The sequence below is a fragment of the Salmo salar genome, chromosome 04, assembly GCF_965601325.2.
Source record: "Salmo salar chromosome 04, fSalSal1, whole genome shotgun sequence".
Classification (NCBI taxonomy): domain Eukaryota; kingdom Metazoa; phylum Chordata; class Actinopteri; order Salmoniformes; family Salmonidae; genus Salmo; species Salmo salar.
The window spans coordinates 15108903-15130376 of NC_138294.1; the positions used below are offsets into that span (position 1 = coordinate 15108903).

Below are 21474 nucleotides of genomic sequence, written 5' to 3' on the forward strand. Positions count from 1 at the left end.
TACCCCTGTATATAGCCTCGCTACTGTTATTTTATTGTGTTACTTTTTTAAACTTTTGTTTATTTAGTAAAAATGTTCTTAACTCTTTTTTCTTAAACCGGTATGGGTGGTAAGTAACCATTTCACGGTAAGGTCTACACCTGGTTAAAGACCCTTTGATTTGATTTGATCAGGCATGGGTGAAGAACCAGGGGTCCATTCAAAATGACTCGAGACAACAGTGAGGCAGAGCAGACAGGAAGTGGTAAGAAGATGATTCGTTTCACTATTAGGGAATCGGGACAAACCTGTTGCCTCTTCCAGAGCGTGGAAAGATAAAACACAAGAAGAATGTTGCATGAACACGAGGACAAAACACTGCAGAACTTCATTTTCCATCTTCATGCAGCCTATGTTTGGTTAAATAACTTGGGAAGTTTTCGAAGCAAAGTGCAGTGTAGACAGAAAATCTGGCTTGGCTGTGGAGTGTGTTGATGCGTATCCAAACCGATATATTCACAGCGTGCTGTTCATGCAGATCAACACTCTACTGTACATTATACACATTGATCTGCCATTAAGGGACGGAAAGTGTTGCATAATATAATAACAATCGATCAGAAAAAAAAACCGTAGAAGCAGAAAATGCCGGTATCCACACTTTACTTAAAAACGGCACTTTACACTGGATCCAACTCCAACTCTACATGAACACAACAAAGTGTTAGCTAGCGAGAGACAGATAACTCAAAGCCTTTGTATATGACACAGAGAGCAACACACTGGCTTGTCCATCAATCAACAGTTATCACACATAGGTGTAGGACAATGGGGTCAGTGCCATTGAGAGCCAGTCAGTCAGTCAGTGAGTGAGTCAGAGCTGGCCAGTCAGATTACACTGGTCCTTACAACTGGCTGTCAGGTGTTAACCCGTCAGATTACACTGGTCCTTACAACTGGCTGTCAGGTGTTAACCCGTCAGATTACACTGGTCCTTACAACTGGCTGTCAGGTGTTAACCCGTCAGATTACACTGGTCCTTACAACTGGCTGTCAGGTGTTGGCCAGTCAGATTACACTGGTCCTTACAACTGGCTGTCAGGTGTTAACCCGTCAGATTACACTGGTCCTTACAACTGGCTGTCAGGTGTTGGCCCATCAGATTACACTGGTCCTTACAACTGGCTGTCAGGTGTTAACCCGTCAGATTACACTGGTCCTTACAACTGGCTGTCAGGTGTTAACCCGTCAGATTACACTGGTCCTTACAACTGGCTGTCAGGTGTTGGCCCATCAGATTACACTGGTCCTTACAACTGGCTGTCAGGTGTTGGCCTGTCAGATTACACTGGTCCTTACAGCTGGCTGTCAGGTGTTGGCCCGTCAGATTACACTGGTCCTTACAACTGGCTGTCAGGTGTTGGCCCGTCAGATTACACTGGTCCTTACAGCTGGCTGTCAGGTGTTGGCCCATCAGATTACACTGGTCCTTACAACTGGCTGTCAGGTGTTGGCCCATCAGATTACACTGGTCCTTACAACTGGCTGTCAGGTGTTAACCCGTCAGATTACACTGGTCCTTACAACTGGCTGTCAGGTGTTAACCCGTCAGATTACACTGGTCCTTACAACTGGCTGTCAGGTGTTAACCCGTCAGATTACACTGGTCCTTACAACTGGCTGTCAGGTGTTAACCCGTCAGATTACACTGGTCCTTACAACTGGCTGTCAGGTGTTAACCCGTCAGATTACACTGGTCCTTACAACTGGCTGTCAGGTGTTAACCTGTCAGATTACACTGGTCCTTACAACTGGCTGTCAGGTGTTAACCCGTCAGATTACACTGGTCCTTACAACTGGCTGTCAGGTGTTGGCCAGTCAGATTACACTGGTCCTTACAACTGGCTGTCAGGTGTTAACCCGTCAGATTACACTGGTCCTTACAACTGGCTGTCAGGTGTTGGCCCGTCAGATTACACTGGTCCTTACAACTGGCTGTCAGGTGTTAACCCGTCAGATTACACTGGTCCTTACAACTGGCTGTCAGGTGTTAACCCGTCAGATTACACTGGTCCTTACAACTGGCTGTCAGGTGTTGGCCCGTCAGATTACACTGGTCCTTACAACTGGCTGTCAGGTGTTGGCCCGTCAGATTACACTGGTCCTTACAACTGGCTGTCAGGTGTTGGCCCGTCAGATTACACTGGTCCTTACAACTGGCTGTCAGGTGTTGGCCCGTCAGATTACACTGGTCCTTACAACTGGCTGTCAGGTGTTGGCCCGTCAGATTACACTGGTCCTTACAACTGGCTGTCAGGTGTTAACCCGTCAGATTACACTGGTCCTTACAACTGGCTGTCAGGTGGAAGTCTCAGATGTAATGGATTCACTATCTCTAGTTGATCTAACTGATGGGCCAGTGGTGCATTCAGGTGTAGAGAGAAGAAGACACAGTGCCCGGAGGACCATAACAAGGTGGGAACACAAATATAGAGGGTAGGAGGGGGGAATAGGGGTCAGGGGGTCAGGTGGGGCAGGAAGGGCTGAGATGGGGAGTGGGGTGTTGGGAGAGACATGGAGGAGGTTAAAGGGGTGAGAGAGTAAAGGGAGGTAAACAGAAAGTGTGGGTTGTGGAAGAAAGACAGACAGACAGACAGACAGACAGACAGACAGACAGACAGACAGACAGACAGACAGACAGACAGACAGACAGACAGACAGACAGACAGACAGACAGACAGACAGACAGACAGACAGACAGACAGACAGGGAGGGAGGGAGACAGGGAGGGAGACAGGGAGGGAGACAGGGAGGGAGGGAGACAGGGAGGGAGGGAGGGAGGCTGGGGGAGAGGGAGGGAGGCTGGGAGGGTGGGGTCTATTTGAGTACAGGACCCGTTTCCACAAAGAATCTCAGAGTAGAAGTTCTGATCTAGGATCAGGACCCCACCTGGCCCTATAACCTCATTCATTATGAACTAAAAGGCTATACTGATCGTAGTTCAACATTCCTACTCCGAGACGCTTTGTGGATACGGCCCAGGACTATGAGTATGAAATGTGGAAGTAGAAGAGGGAGAGAAGGAGAGAGAGAGGGAGAGAGAGAGAGAGAGGGAAAGAGGGCAGGGAGAGAGAGAGAGAGGGAGAGAGGGCAGGGAGAGAGGGAGGGAGAGGAGAGAGAGGGAGAAAGAGAGGGAGGGAGAGAGGGAGAGAGGGGGAGAGAGAGGGAGAGGGAGAGAGGGGGAGGGAGGGGGAGAGAGGGAGAGAGGGGGAGGGAGGGAAAGAGGGGGAGAGAGAGGGAGGGAGAGAGAGAGGGGGAGGGAGGGAGAGAGGGGGAGAGAGAGGAGGAGAGAGGGGCGGGGAAAGTAGAGGATAGAGTACTTGACCAGACTCGTGTCATGCTATGATTCAAGGTTCTAGATGTAGTCTACCTTCTCATGTGTGTGTGTGTTCCTCTACCTTCTCATGTGTGTGTGTGTACCTCTACCTTCTCAGTTCCTCTACCTTCTCATGTGTGTGTGTGTGTTCCTCTACCTTCTCATGTGTGTGTGTGTTCCTCTACCTTCTCATGTGTGTGTTCCTCTACCTTCTCATGTGTGTGTGTTCCTCTACCTTCTCATATGTGTGTGTGTTCCTCTACCTTCTCATGTGTGTGTGTGTGTTCCTCTACCTTCTCATGTGTGTGTGTGTTCCTCTACCTTCTCATGTGTGTGTTCCTCTACCTTCTCATGTGTGTGTGTTCCTCTACCTTCTCATATGTGTGTGTGTTCCTCTACCTTCTTATGTGTGTGTGTGTGTTCCTCTACCTTCTCATGTGTGTGTGTGTTCCTCTACCTTCTCATGTGTGTGTGTGTTCCTCTACCTTCTCATGTGTGTGTGTGTTCCTCTACCTTCTCGTCAGGGATGCTCTGGCGGACGTTGTCCAGGTAACTGCTGATGTTCTCTACGTTGGTGTAACGCAGCAGGATGCAGGCAAAGTCCTCCTCACTGATGGTGGTCATGCCTTTAGAGTAGGTCAGGAACTCTATCTCCAAAACCTCTGTCTGTAGGTTATCCATGAACCTGGGGGAGAGAGAGGACCAAGTGACAGAGAGAAGGTACATGTCTATGGTAGTGCAGTATGTGTCTATGGTAGTGCAGTATGTGTCTATGGTAGTGCAGTATGTGTCTATGGTAGTGCAGTATGTGTCTATGGTAGTGCAGTATGTGTCTATGGTAGTGCAGTATGTGTCTATGGTAGTGCAGTATGTGTCTATGGTAGTGCAGTATGTGTCTATGGTAGTGCAGTATGTGTCTATGGTAGTGCAGTATGTGTGTGAGAGTAACTGAATACTATATCTGAGTATGAGAGAGCAGTAAAACTGAAACAAGCGACAGAGTAGATGAACTATGTTCCACAGACCGTCATTTTATAGGGCTCTATTAGGATGAATCAATTCATCGGCATGGCGATACCTGTAGAAGTCGTCGAAGGTCAGCTCCGCCTTCCCCTTCTTCCCAAAGAAGTGCACCAGCAGTGTGGTGTCAATCATCATACCCTCCTCCGCACGCTGCCATCCCATTGGCCAGACAGGGGCAGAGGGGGCGGGGAGAAAAGAAAAACAATGCAGTGACTGACATACAACACGCTCTCTGATTGAATGAGGAGTGGGGACCGGTCCGTGTGGGCGGGGTCATGAATCCAAGATGGCAGCCATCGTGCCGAACAACCAGCCAGTCGCATATGAGGTGCATCAACGGGGCAACAACAGTCAGTCAAGTCAATCAATCAATCAGCTTCACTAAGTGTTCACAACAAGGCTTGAGTCTGAGCAGCACCTGCACAGATCCACTGATCTCCAAACCATCCGTGTGTTATAGCTGTTAGTAGACATATTGGATTAGGGCTATCCGGATGGTGTGTAGATCGGATATTCCTGTGCAGCCCAGACTGATAAATGGTAGTGTTGCAGCCAGCAGTGTGACAGACAGACAGGTAAGGCTATAGACAGACGGACAGACAGACACACACAAAGACATGCCTGTAGACACACAGAGAGAAGGAGGAGAAAGAGAGAGAGCGGAGGAGACAGACGACACACCGTCATTTTAGCTGAGACAGGCACATATGCCACCCCATCCCATGCACTTCTGTTCAAACCCCCAAAAGCCACACATAGAAAACCACAGCAGAACAGAAAACCCACCGCAACAGAAATGTGTACAAGAATGTGAGCAGGATTCCACCTTTTTCTAAAAGACTGTAACATAATCAGGTGTCTTTGAAGTAATTATGAATTCTTTCATGTTTTCTTTCTTTCTGCCCTCTTAACCACTCTCTCTGTGTACAAAATATCCCTTCCCTCTCTTCTGCGTGGGCTTTGTAAGGGATCTGGGATATTTGAAACCAATTAGGGTGTATTTGGGATGTTTATGTATTTACCGTGGTTTTGTAATCCGCTGTTTAACACTACCTTAATCCCGGGGAGAGGGAAAATTCCGGAAAAGGGGGAATGTGGGTGTATCAGCATGTGTGTGTGTGTGTGTGTGTGTGTGTGTGTGTGTGTGTGTAGGAGGGGATAATTCAGAAAAAGGTGTTTATATGACTGGGCTTTATCACATAATAACGGATACAGGCCAAATCCCGAGGAACCCTGTCTGAGCTTCCAAGGACACAGAGAGGGCGATATCGATCGATGACTGATATAAAAACCAAATGGGCCAATAGACTTCGTCCCTCTCCCCGCCATGCCCCACCCTTCCCCCAATCCAACCAATCTGGCGTCATGCTGAAGGCAGAGTGTAACTGGCATTGGCAAACTCTCATCATATCCTTCTCCATAGGGGGAGACTGCATTCAGCCATGTTCAGATTCAGCACGATGCTATACGGATAATTAAACTGGTCCCAGGTCAGTCCGTGCTGTCTCGCCAAGGTTAAGTCAACTGTGACTAGACAGCATAAAACTGATCTGAGACCAGGCTGGCAAATGTCTAATACCTTTAGTCTAAAGTCCTAATCCACCAGGGAACGGAAAAAATAATTCAAAGGAAAAAAGAACAGAATTGAAAGAAGAGACATTGTCGTTGTTCCGCTTGACGGCCCAAATGAAGGCACTTTTCACGGCCGAAGCCAGATGTTGTTTGGAAACATCATACTGTGTAGAATTAAAATGTACTCCCCAGGGATGGAATTTAAAAACAATGCAACTAAAAGAGAATGGAGAAATCATGTAAGGATAGGTCTATTTCACATGCTGTATAGGGACGAGTCAGTGTATCTCAAAGGAAATCATGTTTAGTAGCATTACGTCACAGTAAAAACTAACACTTATCCTGTCGGGTCAGTCAGTTTCACTTGTGTAACTTTTAGATTCTTCCACTAATTATATACTGAACAAAAATATAAACGCAACATACAACAATTTCAAAGATTTTACTTAGACACATTTTATATCAGGAAATCAGTAAATTGAAATAAATCTATTAGGCCCTAATCTATGGATTTCACATGCCTGAGCAGGAGGCGAGCCAGGCCCAGCCTATCAGAATGAGTTTTTCCCCACAAAAGGGCTTTATTACAGACAGAAATACTCCTCGGTTTCATCAGCTGTCCAGGTGGCTGGTCTCAGATGATCCCGCAGGTGAAGAAGCCGGATGTGGAGGTCCTGGACTGGCGTGGTTACACCTGGTCTGTGGTTGTGAGGCCAGTTGGATGTACTGCCAAATTCTCTAAAACGACGTCGGATGTGGCTTATGGTAGAGAAATGAACATTCAATTATCTGGCAACAGCTCTGGTGGACATTCCTGCAGTCAGCATGTCAATTGCATGCTGCCTCAAAACTTGAGACATCTGTGGCATTGTGTTGTGTGACAAAACTGCACATTTTAGTGGCCTTTTATTGTCCCCAGCACAAGGTGCACCTTTGTAATGATCATGCTGTTTAATAAGCTTCTTGATATGTCACATCTGTCAGGTGGATGGATTATCTTGGCAAAAGAGAAATGCTCACTAACAGGGATGAACAAATTTGTGCATTTTTGAGAAATAAGCTTTTTGTGAGTATGGAACATTTCTGGGATCTTTTGTTTCAGCTCATGAAACATTGGACCAACACTTTAAATGTTGTGTTTATATTTTTGTTTTGTATAGCTTTACATAGAAATTAAGTATCACTCTGTCATACTTAAACTGACTATCTTCTTCAAGTGGCTTCCTTATAAAACGTACAACTTCTTGTATCTCATGGCATCTGTGATTTGAGGATGTGTTTATTTTTGTAAAAGGAATAAACTTGTAAAATATATGTGGTGAAATGACTAGCTTCTTCGAAAGGCAAGCCCTTATATGACACATTCTCTTTGCGCCCAGACTAGACAATACACATGTTTACTTCCTCTCCTTTCTACCCCCCATCTCTCTCTTTCTTTCTCTCCCTCTCTCTCTCCTGGAAGAGTGAGATCACGACCTGACGCCTCTCGATTCCTGGAAGCTGGGGAGCGCGAGTATGTGAGCTCACCGCTATCGACGACATAATGGTTATCACGCCCACCAGGCGTGCGAGTCAGCACCTGGTTTGTGTGTGTGTTTGTGTGTGTGTGTCCCCGCTGTGGCCTTTGATCTCAGAACACAGGTGAAAAACAGTGATTACTGATGTCAACCCCTAAAACGTCTCTCTCTCTCGCTCACTCCCCCCCCCCCCCCTCTCCTGAATAACACATTAGACCTGTTATTGGAGGGCTGGAGAGTCAGCCAGCCAGACAGTCCTTTCTGACACAGACAAACACAGGGGGCCTAATGGGAGACTCATCATGATAGAGAACCTGAATAGGAGTTAAACACACATCCCTCCTCTCTCTCTCTCTCTGTGTCTCTCTCTCTCTCTCTCTCTCTCTTTGATAGCCTCTAGATGAAAGGGTCCAGTCTATGTAAATACAGGTCATCTCCATGATCTCCTGCAGTCTTCCAGTGTTATTGTCTCTCCTCTGCTTCCGCTGCTAGCCACCTATTAGCCAACAAATAGGCTGCCAAACAAATCGTCAGGCGGAGAAACACTGGACTGCCAAGTCAGCCGTGCTCAATTGTAGACGGACGGCAATGATCTAAAGTGTGTGTGGGTGTGTTTGTGTTTGTGTGTGTGTGCGCGGTGCCAGAATGATGATGTTGTTTTGGTATAGCACTTTGTAGCTAAGCAGGTCGTCACTGTATTTTATGCTAAGAACGTTTTCTAACTGTATTTTCTTGACAAACGGTGGCTGACATGCAGGTAACAACAACCACCAGGAACCAACACAGAGATTCATTACGGACACGTCAAAGGGGTGGCGGAAGGTAACATCGATAAGCATGAAACGCAAGAGAAACAAATAGGGTTTATAACAATAAAACAAACATCTGAATCTAAGAATCTAATACAGAAAAACCATAGATTACACAGTGACATAGCTGTCCTATGGCTATGGATGGATGGGTCAAAACCAAGGGAAGAGTTTTTACGTTTTCTAGTCAAAGGAGGGATGGGATCAAGTGACTAAAAGAACCACTAGAAACCAAGAGAGGGATGGTTGGGTATGAGAGACACAAATGGACGAATGAATGGACAGAAGACCAGTATACCTCTGCCAGGACAGAAGACCAGTATACCTCTGCCAGGACAGAAGACCAGTATACCTCTGCCAGGACAGAAGACCAGTATACCTCTGCCAGGACAGAAGACCAGTATACCTCTGCCAGGACAGAAGACCAGTATACCTCTGCCAGGACAGAAGACCAGTATACCTCTGCCAGGACAGAAGACCAGTATACCTCTGCCAGGACAGAAGACCAGTATACCTCTGCCAGGACAGAAGACCAGTATACCTCTGCCAGGACAGAAGACCAGTATACCTCTGCCAGGACAGAAGACCAGTATACCTCTGCCAGGACAGAAGACCAGTATACCTCTGCCAGGACAGAAGACCAGTATACCCCTGCCAGGACAGAAGACCAGTATACCTCTGCCAGGACAGAAGACCAGTATACCTCTGCCAGGTCTGAGAACTGCTAAATGGATCTATGCTGCAAATGACAGAGGGATGGAGGGATAGATGGCGGAAAAGAAGGAGGGGAGAAAGAAACGAGGGAGGGAGGGTGTACAGAGGACAGGTGTACCTCTGCCAGGTCTGAAAACAGGGCTTGACTGGCGCCGCGCCTCAGAACGTCCCAATAGCTCCTGGACACAAACTGATGACTGTCTGTTTTAACCACCTGCAGGAGTTTTTTACCAGAAGCACAAACATCGTAAAAGAAAAACAGAGGACAACTAAAGGAGGGAAGAGAGGATGATATGAAGGAATAACCATGATCATTTCTCTCGATCTCGTTTGAAATCGACAATCAATCAAAGACCAAATGAAAGATTTCATCCCAAGATTGTAGGGATTGGCTTAGTGATATGCTAATCGTATAGAAGACGGATCCCAGTCACATTTAAATAATGAACAGTCTCACAGTGATATCACTATTATAGTAGAATGATTTGTCATCGTATCACAGTTGATACAATCACGCAATCCAACCCTGGATTCCTCCACAGGGGAATGGTTTTACTACTACCCTACCTCCCACATCCCTCAGATGAGTCAGACATTTAACAAGACATCATTTGACTCCATTCCTTCGCTCCAGTCAACCGACGCCGGTACAGCATGGTGGTGTGACTATCACTTTGAATGACACACGTCACAGAAGACAACATCTGCTATCGCATTCACTCAACTAAAGTCGTTAAGTAGAAACCACTCGCAATGTCTGTACAGACTGAAGCACAAGCAACAGAATAGTGTTGAAACCTCATCTATAGCACACAACCGGTACAGTGATTGGCCACCTGTCTTGTCTCTCTCTATAGGGGAATACAGTGATTGGCCACCTGTCTTGTCTCTCTCTATAGGGGAATACAGTGATTGGCCACCTGTCTTGTCTCTCTCTATAGGGGAATACAGTGATTGGCCACCTGTCTTGTCTCTCTCTATAGGGGAATACAGTGATTGGCCACCTGTCTTGTCTCTCTCTATAGGGGAATACAGTGATTGGCCACCTGTCTTGTCTCTCTCTATAGGGGAATACAGTGATTGGCCACCTGTCTTGTCTCTCTCTATAGGAGAATATAGTGATTGGCCACCTGTCTTGTCTCTCTCTATAGGGGAATACAGTGATTGGTCACCTGTCTTGTCTCTCTCTATAGGGGAATACAGTGATTGGCCACCTGTCTTGTCTCTCTCTATAGGGGAATACAGTGATTGGCCACCTGTCTTGTCTCTCTCTATAGGGGAATACAGTGATTGGCCGCCTGTCTTGTCTCTCTCTATAGGGGAATACAGTGATTGGCCACCTGTCTTGTCTCTCTCTATAGGGGAATACAGTGATTGGCCACCTGTCTTGTCTCTCTCTATAGGGGAATACAGTGATTGGCCACCTGTCTTGTCTCTCTCTATAGGAGAATACAGTGATTGGCCACCTGTCTTGTCTCTCTCTATAGGGGAATACAGTGATTGGCCACCTGTCTTGTCTCTCTCTATAGGAGAATACAGTGATTGGCCGCCTGTCTTGTCTCTCTCTATAGGGGAATACAGTGATTGGCCACCTGTCTTGTCTCTCTCTATAGGGGAATACAGTGATTGGCCACCTGTCTTGTCTCTCTCTATAGGGGAATACAGTGATTGGCCACCTGTCTTGTCTCTCTCTATAGGGGAATACAGTGATTGGCCACCTGTCTTGTCTCTCTCTATAGGGGAATACAGTGATTGGCCACCTGTCTTGTCTCTCTCTATAGGAGAATACAGTGATTGGCCACCTGTCTTGTCTCTCTCTATAGGGGAATACAGTGATTGGCCACCTGTCTTGTCTCTCTCTATAGGGGAATACAGGGGCGGCCATTGAACATCACAGGTTGTACTGGCCTGTCGTCCATCAGGTTAGTGACAGGAGGGAGACGTCTGCTCCTCTGTAGGGGGACAGACAGTGGCCTGGTTCTGGGGCTGTGTTTGAGTATAGACCATTATGTTCCTTCACTCCTCCACAGTGAGTGGAGGGAAATGTGCATTAAGGCTGAGTGAGAGACAGGGCTATAGTCTAAACATGACCACGTAGACAGCCTATTGATCTGTCATCAGAGAGTCCTCTATGGGTTAACCTGGAATCAACACTGAATATCACTGGCTATGTCTCAAATGGCACCCTATTCCCTATACAGTGCACACATTTACAGTGAGGGAAAAAAGTATTTGATCCCCTGCTGATTTTGTACGTTTGCCCACTGACAAAGAAATGATCCGTCTATAATTTTAATGGTAGGTTTATTTGAACAGTGAGAGACTGAATAACAACAACAAAAAATCCAGAAAAACGCATGTCAAAAATGTTATAAATTGATTTGCATTTTAATGAGGGAAATAAGTATTTGACCCCCCCTCAATCGGAAAGATTTCTGGCTCCCAGGTATCTTTTATACAGGTAACGAGCTGAGATTAGAGCACACTCTTAAAGGGAGTGCTCCTAATCTCAGCTTGTTACCTGTATAAAAGACACCTGTCCACAGAAGCAATCAATCAGATTCCAAACTCTCCACCATGGCCAAGACCAAAGAGCTCTCCAAGGATGTCAGGGACAAGATAGTAGACCTACACAAGGCTGGAATGGGCTACAAGACCATCGCCAAGCAGCTTGGTGAGAAGGTGACAACAGTTGGTGCGATTATTCGCAAATGGAAGAAACACAAAAGAACTGTCAATCTCCCTTGGCCAGGGGCTCCATGCAAGATCTCACCTCGTGGAGTTGCAATGATCCTGAGAATGGTGAGGAATCAGCCCAGAACTACACGGGAGGATCTTGTCAATGATCTCAAGGCAGCTGGGACCATAGTCACCAAGAAAACAATTGGTAACACACTACGCCGTGAAGAGAATCTGTCTCCGCACCACGTGCTATCACCACTGGTGTCCCCCAGGGCTCTGTTCTAGGCCCACTCCTCTTCTCGCTATACACCAAGTCACTTGGCTCTGTCATATCCTCACATGGTCTCTCATATCATTGCTATGCAGATGACACACAATTAATCTTCTCCTTTCCCCCTTCTGACAACCAGGTGGCGAATCGCATCTCTGCATGTCTGGCAGACATATCAGTGTGGATGACGGATCACCACCTCAAGCTGAACCTCGGCAAGACGGAGCTGCTCTTCCTCCCGGGGAAGGACTGCCCGTTCCATGATCTCGCCAACACGGTTGACAACTCCCTTGTGTCCTCCTCCCAGAGTGCTAAGAGCCTCGGCGTGACCCTGGACAACACCCTGTCGTTCTCCACTAACATCAAGGCGGTGACCCGATCCTGTAGGTTCATGCTCTACAACATTCGCAGAGTACGACCCTGCCTCACACAGGAAGCGGCGCAGGTCCTAATCCAGGCACTCCAGGTCTGGATTACTGCAACTCGTTGTTGGCTGGGCTCCCTGCCTGTGCCATTAAACCCCTACAACTCATCCAGAACGCCGCAGCCCGTCTGGTGTTCAACCTTCCCAAGTTCTCTCACGTCACCCCGCTCCTCCGCTCTCTCCACTGGCTTCCAGTCGAAGCTCGCATCCGCTACAAGACCATGGTGCTTGCCTACGGAGCTGTGAGGGGAACGGCACCTCCGTACCTTCAGGCTCTGATCAGGCCCTACACCCAAACAAGGGCACTGCGTTCATCTACCTCTGGCCTGCTCGCCTCCCTACCTCTGAGGAAGCACAGTTCCCGCTCAGCCCAGTCAAAACTGTTCGCTGCTCTGGCACCCCAATGGTGGAACAAGCTCCCTCACGACGCCAGGACAGCGGAGTCAATCACCACCTTCCGGAGACACCTGAAACCCCACCTCTTTAAGGAATACCTGGGATAGGATAAAGTAATCCTTCTAACCCCCCCTTAAAAGATTTAGATGCACTATTGTAAAGTGGTTGTTCCACTGGATATTATAAGGTGAATGCACCAATTTGTAAGTCGCTCTGGATAAGAGCGTCTGCTAAATGACTTAAATGTAAATGTTAAATGTGAAGGACTGAAATCATGCAGCGCCCGCAAGGTCCCCCTGCTCAAGAAAGCACATATACATGCCCGTCTGAAGTTTGCCAATGATCATCTGAATGATTCAGAAGACAACTGGGTGAAAGTGTTGTGGTCAGATGAGACCAAAATGGAGCTCTTTGGCATCAACTCAACTCGCCGAGTTTGGAGGAGGAGGAATGCTGCCTATAACCCCAAGAACACCATCCCCACCGTCAAACATGGAGGTGGAAACATTATGCTTTGGGGGTGTTTTTATGCTAAGGGGACAGGACAACTTCACCGCATCAAAGGGACGATGGACGGGGCCATGTACCGTCAAATCTTGGGTGAGAACCTCCTTCCCTCAGCCAGGGCATTGAAAATGGGTCGTGAGTTTGTATTCCAGCATGACAATGACCCAAAACACACGGCCAAGGCAACAAAGGAGTGGCTCAAGAAGAAGCACATTAAGATCCTGGAGTGGCCTAGCCAGTCTCCAGACCTTAATCCCATAGAAAATCTGTGGAGGGAGCTGAAGGTTCGAGTTGCCAAACGTCAGCCTCGAAACCTTAATGACTTGGAGAAGATCTGCAAAGAGGAGTGGGACAAAATCCCTCCTGAGATGTGTGCAAACCTGGTGGCTAACTACAAGAAACATCTGACCTCTGTGATTGCCAACAAGGGTTTTGCCACCAAGTACTAAGTCATGTTTTGCAGAGGGGTCAAATACTTATTTCCCTCATTAAAATGCAAATCATTATATAACATTTTTGACATGCGTTTTTCTGGATTTTTTTGTTGTTATTCTGTCTCTCACTGTTCAAATAAACCTACCATTAAAATTATAGACTGATCATTTCTTTGTCAGTGGGCAAACCTACAAAATCAGCAGGGGATCAAATACTTTTTTCCCTCACTGTACTTCATAGAGTGTGCTTACATCATAAGGACTGTGCTTACTTCATAAAGTGTGCTGACTTCATAGAGTGCTTACATCATATGGAACGTGCTGACTTCATAGTGTGCTACATCATAAGGAACGTGCTGACTTCATAGAGTGCTTACATCATAAGGAACGTGCTGACTTCATAGTGTGCTACATCATAAGGAATGTGCTGACTTCATAGAGTGCTTACATCATAAGGAACGTGCTGACTTCATAGTGTGCTTACATCATAAGGAACGTGCTGACTTCATAGTGTGCTTACATCATAAGGACTGTGTTCACTTCAGAGAGTGCTTACATCATAAGGACTGTGCTGACTTCATAAAGTGTGCTGACTTCAAAGTGTGCTTATACCATAAGGACTGTGTTTACTTAATAAAATGCTTACATCATAAGGACTGTGGTTACTTCAAAGGCTGCTTACATCATAAGGACTGTCTGTGCTGACTTCATAGAGTGCTCACATCATAAGGTCTGTGCTGACTTCATAGGGTGATTACATCATAAGGACTGTGCTGACTTCATAGGGTTATTACATCACTAGAGTGATCTTATTTGCACAGGGTCCTTACTAGAGTCTGCTTACTTCATTGAGGGTACTTACTTACATGTAAGGTGCTTACTTCAAAATGTGTGCTCACTCTACTATCCATACTATTTGTCAAAATCCCCCCCCAATTTTTGGGGGGACAATGCTTGGTTCTGTTTTAAGCCAGAGTGTTTCTTAGTCATTCTAAATCAAATCATCCACTTTTGTTGACGCCCTTCTCTCTGACCCCTAGAATCATTACTCCTCCACCACCCCTCCCCCCCTCTCTCTGACCCCTAGAATCATTACTCCTCCACCACACCCCCACCCCTCTCTCTGACCCCTAGAATCATTACTCCTCCACCACCCCTCCCCCCCTCTCTCTGACCCCTAGAATCATTACTCCTCCACCACCCCTCCACCTCTCTCTGACCCCTAGAATCATTACTCCTCCACCACCCCTCCACCCCTCTCTCTGACCCCTAGAATCATTACTCCTCCACCACCCCTCCACCCCTCTCTCTGACCCCTAGAATCATTACTCCTCCACCACCCCTCCACCCCTCTCTCTGACCCCTAGAATCATTACTCCTCCACCCCTCTCTCTGACCCCTAGAATCATTACTCCTCCACCACCCCTCCGCAATCAATCGCTCAGTCAATATGACAGACAGCCAGAACACAAGGAAGGTCTATTTCAATGGATTTCTAACTAGTTCACTCTATTTCTATAGATCTAGATATACACAGAGTTTTGACCAGGGACAAAGGTACACAGGTGTGTCCGAAATGGCTCCCTATTCACTAACGCAATACTTTTGGACAATAGTAGTGCACTATATAGGGAATAGGGTGCCATTTCTGGCGCGGTTGGGTTGATACATACGCTGTTGATGGGAGCAACCTGATATCCGTAGAGCTGCATACTCTTTTACACAGAGAGACGAGGAGGAGGACGACACGGCATGCGGTCAAAAAAGGAGGAGGAAGTAGAGGAGGAGGAAGAGGAGGAGGGAGAGGAGGAAGAAGAGAAAGGTCACATGTTAGAATAGATGCATGCAAGGAGAGACACACTGGCTCAAATGCACAACAGGAGTACTGCTACCGTAAACCAACACACTTGTAGCTACACAACATAACACAACATGGTCTACAGGTATTACTTCTCTATAGGTCATATTTCTACAATAAAGTAAACCACTGCTGCATCCAAAATGGCACCCTGTTTCCTAGAAAGTGACCTACTTTTGACCCAGAGCCCTGGTCAAAAGTAGTGCACTACATATGAAATAGGGTGCCATTTGGGACATCCACTATGTAAAGGATAAAGTGTGTGTTCACAACGTGCTACACTGGTAATACAGCTCACAAAACATGCCGTCAGATTGTCACAGATAGCACCATATGACTGTATCATTCCCATGGTACCTTAATATACACACACCATTAGCATAACGTTATCCTAACGTTAAAGAGGCATTAGCATAACGTTATCCTAACGTTAAAGAGGCAGCGTATCTGATTCTGTTATTGAAGGGGCACGGAGGATCAGTGGGCCACATATTAGACATCTGGGCTGTGTCTGAAATGGCCCCTTGTTCCCAACAGACGTAGGATCTTAATTGCTGAGAATTTTCCTGCACAGCAGGAAGTGCAAACTTGTAGTGCATTTGAGTTTTAAAAAGGATTCTGAAGTTTGTAATTTCCACTTTAAGATTTCAGACTTTATTTGGCCAAACAAAAAATGGATCAACCCCCTACAAATTAACAAAAAATTATAATCCACATAATAATTCACATTTCCTGTAGAAGCAGGATTATTTTCCTCCTGTAGCAAACTAGCTCTAATTAAGATCCTACACCTGTATATAGCGCACTTATATTGACTATGGGCTCTGGTCAGAATGAGTGCAGTATATAGTGAATAGGGTGCAAAAGTAGCGCACTATATAGGAGGTTGGTTGTTTAGCAGCAAAACCGAGGCGTGTGCAACTATGGGGCAAAACAGACGTGGTTGGTTTAGACTGTTGACAACACGTAAACTATATTTAGTCTCCAATGTTTATTGAAAACATAAAGGTCCACAATGAGCACTTGTCTCTCAAATACATCGTTACAGTTGTTACTGTAGGTAGCACGTTTGCCATATTAGCATAGACATGACATCAGTCAAAACAAGACATGGTATCAATAACAAGATGAAACGAGCTGAAAATAGCAATCCACAATTCCCCACATGGCAGCTTGTTGTCATTGCTGCTATCTGACCGTTCAGAATCATAACAACGCACGCCTGCCGGCCACATCGGTGCACGAGCATCATTTCCGTGACGTTGTCAGACAACCCGTCTATAGGAAATTGAGTGCACAAGTAGTGCACTATAAAGGGAATACAGATGTAGGATCTTAATTTGATCACCCTGTTGCAGGAGAACTGCAGGAAATGTTAAACTTGTAGTGGATTGGAGGTTTAAAAAGTCTTCTGAAGTTTGTAATTTCCACTTTGAAATGTCCGACTTGATTTTCCCTTACGGAAAATGTATCAACCCCTACAAAAATGGTAATTCAATATAATACACATAATAATTCACATTTCCTGTTGCTGCAGGATTATTTTCCTGCTGTAACAAACCGGCTCAAATGAAGATCCTACCTCTGTAGGGTGCCATTTAGGACCCAGGCTTTAAACAACATTCCTCAGCTGTGCCCCTCCGAGGAGCCGTCTGGCTAAGTGTGTCTGGTCCCTCTGAAGCTAAAGCCACAGAAACTCCCACAATCCCCTCTCATCCCCTCTTATCTCTCTATCAGATCCTCTTGTTTATGTTGGGCCACATGGGCTGCTTACGGAAGATGTCACCCATCCACAAAACACTGGGAAAGGAGGCCATTTTGGCTCTGCTCGTCTCCCGCCGGTCCTGACGCAAGCGAGAGGGTTCTTAACTTCAAAGTGAACCGAATGCACTCTCTGTAGTGTGTGTGTGTGTGTGTGTGAAGTGTGGGAAAGCACTAGGCGACAGAACAAGTCCTGAACATGCTTGGAGGTTGATGTTTTAATGTCATATTATACTGTACGATAAATCTTTTTTCTTCTTCAAATATGATGTCTTTGACCCCTCAATTCAGTATTGACAACAAGTTCAACACACATGAGCCGTGTCCGAATGCCCGTACTTGCGTACTAAAATATTAGGCATTTTGGGTGTGTGAAAATAGAACGTTTTATAGTTTATGAAATGTTACAAGTTTCCAATGCCAGGATGTCATAGTCATTTTGGTTTTTCACTAGTAGAATTCGCTGCATGCTGTTGAGAGAGATACGTGTTTTTTCAGACTGGCGTGTGTTTGACAACAGCTGATATTCATCTGATAATGAGATAAGGGGATGCGCTACCAAAATAAACGAATGGCGGGACACAACACAGTTAATCATTAGATCTCAGTATAGGTGAGTCTAGTATGTTGATACGTGTCGCATACTGCATTCGTTTTCACTAAACAGAACATTCTAAATAGTATGTAGTATTAGTACACAGTATGTAGCTTTAGTAAGTAGTAGGCAAGACAGATTTATGATCTATTCTTGGTATATAATTCTTCGTAAAGACATTTTCAATAGCATAACAGAAACTCAATAAAACAGGCATTGTTGTTTGACTTGGGTTTAGAGACACTGTTGGGAGAGGTCTGGTCCTGCTGCTTGCTGTGGGGGAAATTAGCTTGAACACATGCATGCACGCATGCACGGCACACACACACACACTTCCAAATATACTCTCTCTTCCTCTTGTTTGCTCTTACCAGCTGAGCTGACTTCTCCACATCTCCTTTCCTCCCCTTCTTCTCATTTTTCTTCCTGAAGATCTCCTGCAGCTAGAGAGGAGAGGAGAGGAGAGGAGAGGAGAGGAGAGGAGAGGAGAGGAGAGGAGAGGAGAGGAGAGGAGAGGAGAGCAGAGGAGAGGAGAGGAGAGGAGAGGAGAGGAGAGGAGAGGAGAGGAGAGGAGAGGAGAGGAGAGGAGAGGAGAGAAGAGGAGAGGAGAGGAGAGGACAGGAGAGGACAGGACAGGACAGGACAGGACAGGACAGGAGAGGAGAGGAGAGGAGAGGAGAGGAGAGGAGAGGAGAGGAGAGGAGAGGAGAGGAGAGGAGAGGAGAGGAGAGGACAGGAGAGGAGAGGACAGGACAGGACAGGACAGGACAGGACAGGAGAGGAGAGGAGAGGAGAGGAGAGGAGAGGAGAGGACAGGACAGGAGAGGAGAGGACAGGACAGGACAGGACAGGAGAGGAGAGGAGAGGAGAGGAGAGGAGAGGAGAGGAGAGGAGAGGAGAGGAGAGGAGGAGAGGAGAGGAGAGGAGAGGAGAGGAGGAGAGGAGAGGAGAGGAGAGGAGAGGAGAGGAGGGGAGGGGAGGGGAGAGGAGAGGAGAGGAGAGGAGAGGAGGAGAGGAGAGGAGAGGAGAGGAGAGGAGAGGAGAGGAGAGGAGAGGAGAGGAGAGGAGAGGAGAGGAGAGGAGAGGAGAGGAGAGGAGAGGAGAGGAGAGGAGAGGAGAGGAGAGGAGAGGAATTGGAGAGGAGAGGAGAGGAGAGGAGAGGAGAGGAGAGGAGAGGAGAGGAGAGGAGAGGAGAGGAGAGGAGAGGAGAGGAGAGGAGAGGAGAGGAGAGGAGAGGAGAGGAGAGGAGAGAGGAGGAGAGGAGAGGAGGAGAGGAGAGGAGAGGAGAGGAGAGGACAGGAGAGGAGAGGAGAGGGTTGCACAGAGATGATGTGTGAGATCAACAGTGTGCAGCAGTTATCTTCTTGACACATAAAACTGTTAAATGCATTATTCAAATCCAATTCTTTATTTATTAAGGGGGCAGTAAGGGTAACTCACTACTAGGAACTCTCTCTTGTCAACCATCTGGTTCCCGTCGGCGTCAAACATGTTGAAGGCGATCTTGAAGCCTGCGTGGGGCTCTGAGGAAGAGGAGGAGGTATGAAGATGACTGATCTCCACACCGTAGGGACTGAATGGACTACTAGTGGTTATGCATGCTTCTACATGCATCCAGATCATATCAAGATATGTTGTGTTTTGCTCAAACCCGTCAAGTGTATTTCAGCTGTCCATTAAGATGAGTGATCTCAACACCACAGGGACTGGACTCAAGTCATTATGTGTTCTGCTATCAGTGTAACCAGATGATAGCAAGATCTGTTGTGTGATCTGTTTTGCTCAAACACATCAATGTAATTTGACACAGTTGTCTGTGTTATCATTGTTACCATCCCACATATCTCACTACATCACTACTGTTAAAATGATGTCCATGAATGAATCTTTAGGCTCAGTTTAATCAGCTGTATTGAATGAATACTGGGGCGGCAGGTCGCCTTGTGGTTAAGAGCATTGTGCCAGTTACCCAAAGGTCACTGGTTTGAATCCCTGAGCGGACTAGGTGAAAAATCTGTTGATGTGCCCTTGAGCGAGACACTTAACCTTAATTGCCCCTTTAAGTCGCTCTGGATAAGAGCGTCTGTTAAATGACTACAATGTACATGCATACCTGTGGATCTTTCTCTCTCACCTTGGCGAGTGCTATGTAAACATTATCCCAGCGCTGGGTTACCACGCAAAGTGTAGCAGCGATGACTGAGATGCTTCATTGCCTTGTTAGACCCTCAGTGAGCAACAACAGCAGAGCAGCACCTCAGAGTGTGGCTGGAGATTTATCTGCACGGACTGTCAACGCCAGTCTCAAGCCTGCGTCCCAAATAGCATCCTATTCCCTATGTAGTGCACTACTTTTTCCCCAGGGCCATGGACAGAAGTAGTGCACTATATAGCGAATTGGGTGCCATTTGGGACGTAGAAAAAGCAATATATGCCTCCAAGGTGTGTTTTTATTGTAACAATGTTGATGAAGGCCTATATGATGAATACCTACATGTTGATGAATACCTATGAAGGACTATATGATGAATACCTACATTTATAAGAGTTGAACTGTTGAAATGTCTTTATTTACTAAATAATATCTTTCATTGTCACATACACTGGATAGGTGCAGTGAAATGTGTTGTTTTACAGGGTCAGCCATTGTGGTGCAACGCCCCTGGAGCATATTAAGGTTAAGTGCCTTGCTCAAGGGCACATCGACAGATTTTTCACCTTGTCGGCTCGGGTATTCAAACGAGCAACCTTTCGGTTATTGGCCCAATGCTCTAATCGCTAGGTTACCTGCTAAGCACCTGTCTCAAAGCCACTCAATTTTCAATGTTGTCTTAACTCATGTTTTATCTTATCTTGTCTTAACTCATGTTTTATCTTATCTTGTCTTGTCTTAACTCATGTTTTATCTTATCTTGTCTTAACTCATGTTTTATCTTATCTTATCTTGTCTTAACTCATGTTTTATCTTATCTTGTCTTGTCTTAACTCGTGTTTTATCTTTTCTGGTCTTAACTCGTGTTTTATCTTATCTTGTCTTAACTCATGTTTTATCTTGTCTTAACTCGTGTTTTATCTTATCTTGTCTTGTCTTAACTCGTGTTTTATCTTTTCTGGTCTTAACTTGTGTTTTATCTTATCTTGTCTTAACTCATGTTTTATCTTATCTTAACTCGTGTTTTATCTTATCTTAACTGGTGTTTTATCTTATCTTGTCTTAACTTGTGTTTTATCTTTTCTTGTCTTAACTTGTGATTTATCTTATCTTAACGCTGGTTTCATAACAGAACACATAACTGAATAAACATATGGTCATAATATGAGGATGATCTGCATACAAACGACTTATAACAGTTTTGGAGATACTATTGTGTGGTGAATTAAAGATGAGGAGGGAGGGAGGGAGGGAGGGAAGGAAGGAAGGAAGGAAGGAAGGAAGGAAGGAAGGAAGGAAGGAAGGAAGGAAGGAAGGAAGGAAGGAAGGAAGGAAGGAAGGAAGGAAGGAAGGAAGGAAGGAAGGAAGGAAGGAAGGAAGGAAGGAAGGAAGGAAGGAAGGAAG

At 46.1% G+C, this 21474-nt stretch overlaps 1 protein-coding gene across 1 annotated transcript in view; it reads right to left on the bottom strand.

Annotated features, from left to right (window-relative positions):
* The window catches only part of LOC106602192 (calcium uptake protein 3, mitochondrial), a 43842-nt gene that overhangs the window by 4285 nt on the left and 18083 nt on the right, over nucleotides 1-21474 (bottom strand). Inside the window, exons 6-12 of the mRNA XM_082974134.1 lie at nucleotides 19505-19519; nucleotides 19359-19441; nucleotides 18290-18361; nucleotides 15378-15419; nucleotides 9109-9204; nucleotides 4434-4528; nucleotides 3869-4040 (exon numbers count right to left, since the gene is read on the bottom strand). Coding sequence (XP_082830260.1) covers nucleotides 3869-4040; nucleotides 4434-4528; nucleotides 9109-9204; nucleotides 15378-15419; nucleotides 18290-18361; nucleotides 19359-19441; nucleotides 19505-19519 — 575 coding nt within the window. The remainder of the gene's footprint in view (nucleotides 1-3868; nucleotides 4041-4433; nucleotides 4529-9108; nucleotides 9205-15377; nucleotides 15420-18289; nucleotides 18362-19358; nucleotides 19442-19504; nucleotides 19520-21474) is intronic.